The 2495-nt window shown below is 53.5% G+C and overlaps 1 protein-coding gene across 1 annotated transcript in view; it reads left to right on the top strand.

Annotated features, from left to right (window-relative positions):
• Positions 1-1728, top strand: part of CHST3 (carbohydrate (chondroitin 6) sulfotransferase 3) — a 9972-nt gene extending 8244 nt beyond the window's left edge. Inside the window, exon 4 of the mRNA XM_009994892.1 lies at positions 1577-1728. Within this exon, the coding sequence (XP_009993194.1) occupies positions 1577-1728 (152 nt within the window). The remainder of the gene's footprint in view (positions 1-1576) is intronic.
• The last annotated feature ends 767 nt before the right edge of the window (positions 1729-2495 follow it).

Raw genomic sequence — 2495 nt, 5'->3', positions numbered from 1 at the left:
TACACCTCTTCCTTCCCACTGGAGCCCTCCCGTCTTACAGGGAGGATGGGAATCCACAGGGCAGGCATGATAAAAAAAAAAAGGCCAGGGAGCCTGGAGGGAGCCAGGGCAGGCTGATGGCTGCCCTCAGCCATACAGATGACCAGCAGGAGACAAAAGCCCCTCTGAAGCTGGCCAGCTCTTGCTGCAGGAGCCTGTTTGCAGCTGGCAGGAGACAGATCATCAAAACAAAGTCCTTGCCAACACTGGGCACACACCTGCACACAGGGAGCTCCCTCCAACCACAGTTTTGAGCATTTAGGAATTTCTTCCTGTTTACCTGGACTTGGACATGGGGTTTTCACAAAGGCTCCTTTTATCCTCCCTGTTTCCTTTGGGCACTCTTTCTGCCCCTGACCTTGTCTTGTTTGATGGTGCATCTCCAGCCTGCCAGCCCAGATGTATTTTACCCTTTTTTTGGAAGGTGGCCCTGATCTTCTGGTGTACAGCCAGATTCACCTCATGATATCCTGGGGGCAATGCCTCGGAGGGCACTCTCCAAGAACTTTGGCTCAGTTTGAAGGCAAACAGAAGACAATCAAACCCATCACTGGCAATCCCTGGGAACGCTTTGCCTTTGTCTTTGTCCTGGAGGCAGGGTGAAGACACTTGCCTTGTGAGCAGCAGAGTTAGGACAGGATCAGGCTGTTTTTCCTTGTGGCAGGTCTGCTACCAATATACCTGAAGGGGGAAAACAGGGAAGTGCTCCCAGAGTCATCAGTTTCTCCCAGCAGTGGGTATGTGCTAGAAAAGATATGGAAATATGTGGCATGAAAAGCTGCAAACTGTAAAAACCAGAGCTGGGCACAAAAGTGCAGAGCCAAGGGGAGAGGGCAGTAAGTAGCATGTGGGAAGTGGTGGTTTGTCCTCACTCTCCTCATCTTCTAGGACTGGGCCTTTGATCCAGCTTTGCTCCAGCAGGATGAAATGCCAGAGGAGTTGTGCAGCTAAGGGGATGGGTTCACACACACTGGGTGTGAAGCACACCTGTCCATGGAATTTGAGGGAAGGGCTAGAGTCAGGTTTTGGTTGCTGAGTTCATCCCTTTAGAAATGGGTGGGTTTGTTGGGGTTTTTTTCCAATTTTTTTGATAGAATGATCCTTTCCCAAAGCCAGGCTATTCCAGCAGCCTCCTCACAATCACTGCCTGCCCATCCAGGTGCCAGGAGAGGGGACAGGGAGCAGACCTGGGTTCTTGGCTGCCCTGGGGATGCTTCCCAGCCTCTGGACATTCATAGCTCCCAGACTTCTGGGCCAGAATGGGTGCCTCTGTGTTCAAGAAGATTTATCTTATTTATTTCCCCCCTGTTTAAGGTTTTAGCATCCTCCACTGGAGTCCTGTGGAACAAAAAGCACAAACCTGCTCCTGGCTCATTTCAGCTGAGCCCATGGGCTTTCTACAGGGGACCTTCCTTCTCTCCTGGCTTTGCTGCCAGCCGCCCTGTCCCTCCTCTCTCAGCTCCCTAACAGGCTGGAGAGTGTGCAGTGCAGGAACACCCCGCGCTGCTTCCAACCCCGTTGCCACCCTGTCCCCCAGGGAAGGGGGTCTGGAACCTCACGTCGGACTTGGACATCGTGTCCATGGCCGAGCCAGCTGCACCCTCTGGTGGCAACCACGAGTCCAGACCCTCCTTTTCCTTGCTGAAAACAGAGGGGAATTCCTCCTCCTGCCTCCCACCCCACCCGTGAGGCCGAGGAGCCCTGCTGGGAAGGAGCCTTGGCACCAACCGGTGGTGGCTGCAGGAGGGATGAAGTGCAGAAGGAGCCTTCAAACCACGGCGGGAAGGGGGAGCAGGGGCAGCTCTGCCAGCTCACACCACCACAGCGTCCACAGCAGCTATATTTATCCACACTGCCAGCAGCTATATTTATCTGGAATGCCACAGGAGCCCAAAAGTCTTCGGGGCCATTCCCCTGCTGCAGAAGAACAACCGTCTGGATGGCCCTTTTACTGGAAACCTCCTTCTGTGCTCCCTCCCCCCTTTCTCCTGGGACTTTCAACACCTTCTCAGCCCTTCCCTGCTCCTCCTTAGGTGACACTCTCTCCACCGTGGTGATGCTGGGCTCATCTCCCTCTGTCCCTCTCTGGCCTCCTTTTCCTGCTGCTGCTTCAAGCAAATACACCTCCCTCTCTCTTTCTCTCTCTCCAAGGGACCCGTTTCTCTTGGTGAAGGGTGGCCCATCCTCTTGTCTGTGTTATTCACCCTGTCTCAGCCAGTTCCTGGGTTTCCCAATGAGCCCACCAAGGGCTGCAAAACACGGGTTCCCCCAGCAAAGGGCACCCCTCTGCTGCCAGACCCCGGGGCTGTGCCCCAAAAGGGGGGAGCATGAAACCAACATGCATTTAACCAGCCTTCCCAGCTGACAAAAGACAAGCTGAGGTCTTCCTGAACTTTCCAAAGCACCTCCTTATATATATATATATATTATTTTTAATATTTTTTTTTTTGCTTACT

Source organism: Chaetura pelagica, unplaced genomic scaffold (genome assembly GCF_000747805.2).
Source record: "Chaetura pelagica isolate M959 unplaced genomic scaffold, ChaPel_1.0 scaffold112, whole genome shotgun sequence".
NCBI lineage: Eukaryota > Metazoa > Chordata > Aves > Apodiformes > Apodidae > Chaetura > Chaetura pelagica.
This window is presented reverse-complemented; position numbering and strand designations above follow the sequence as displayed.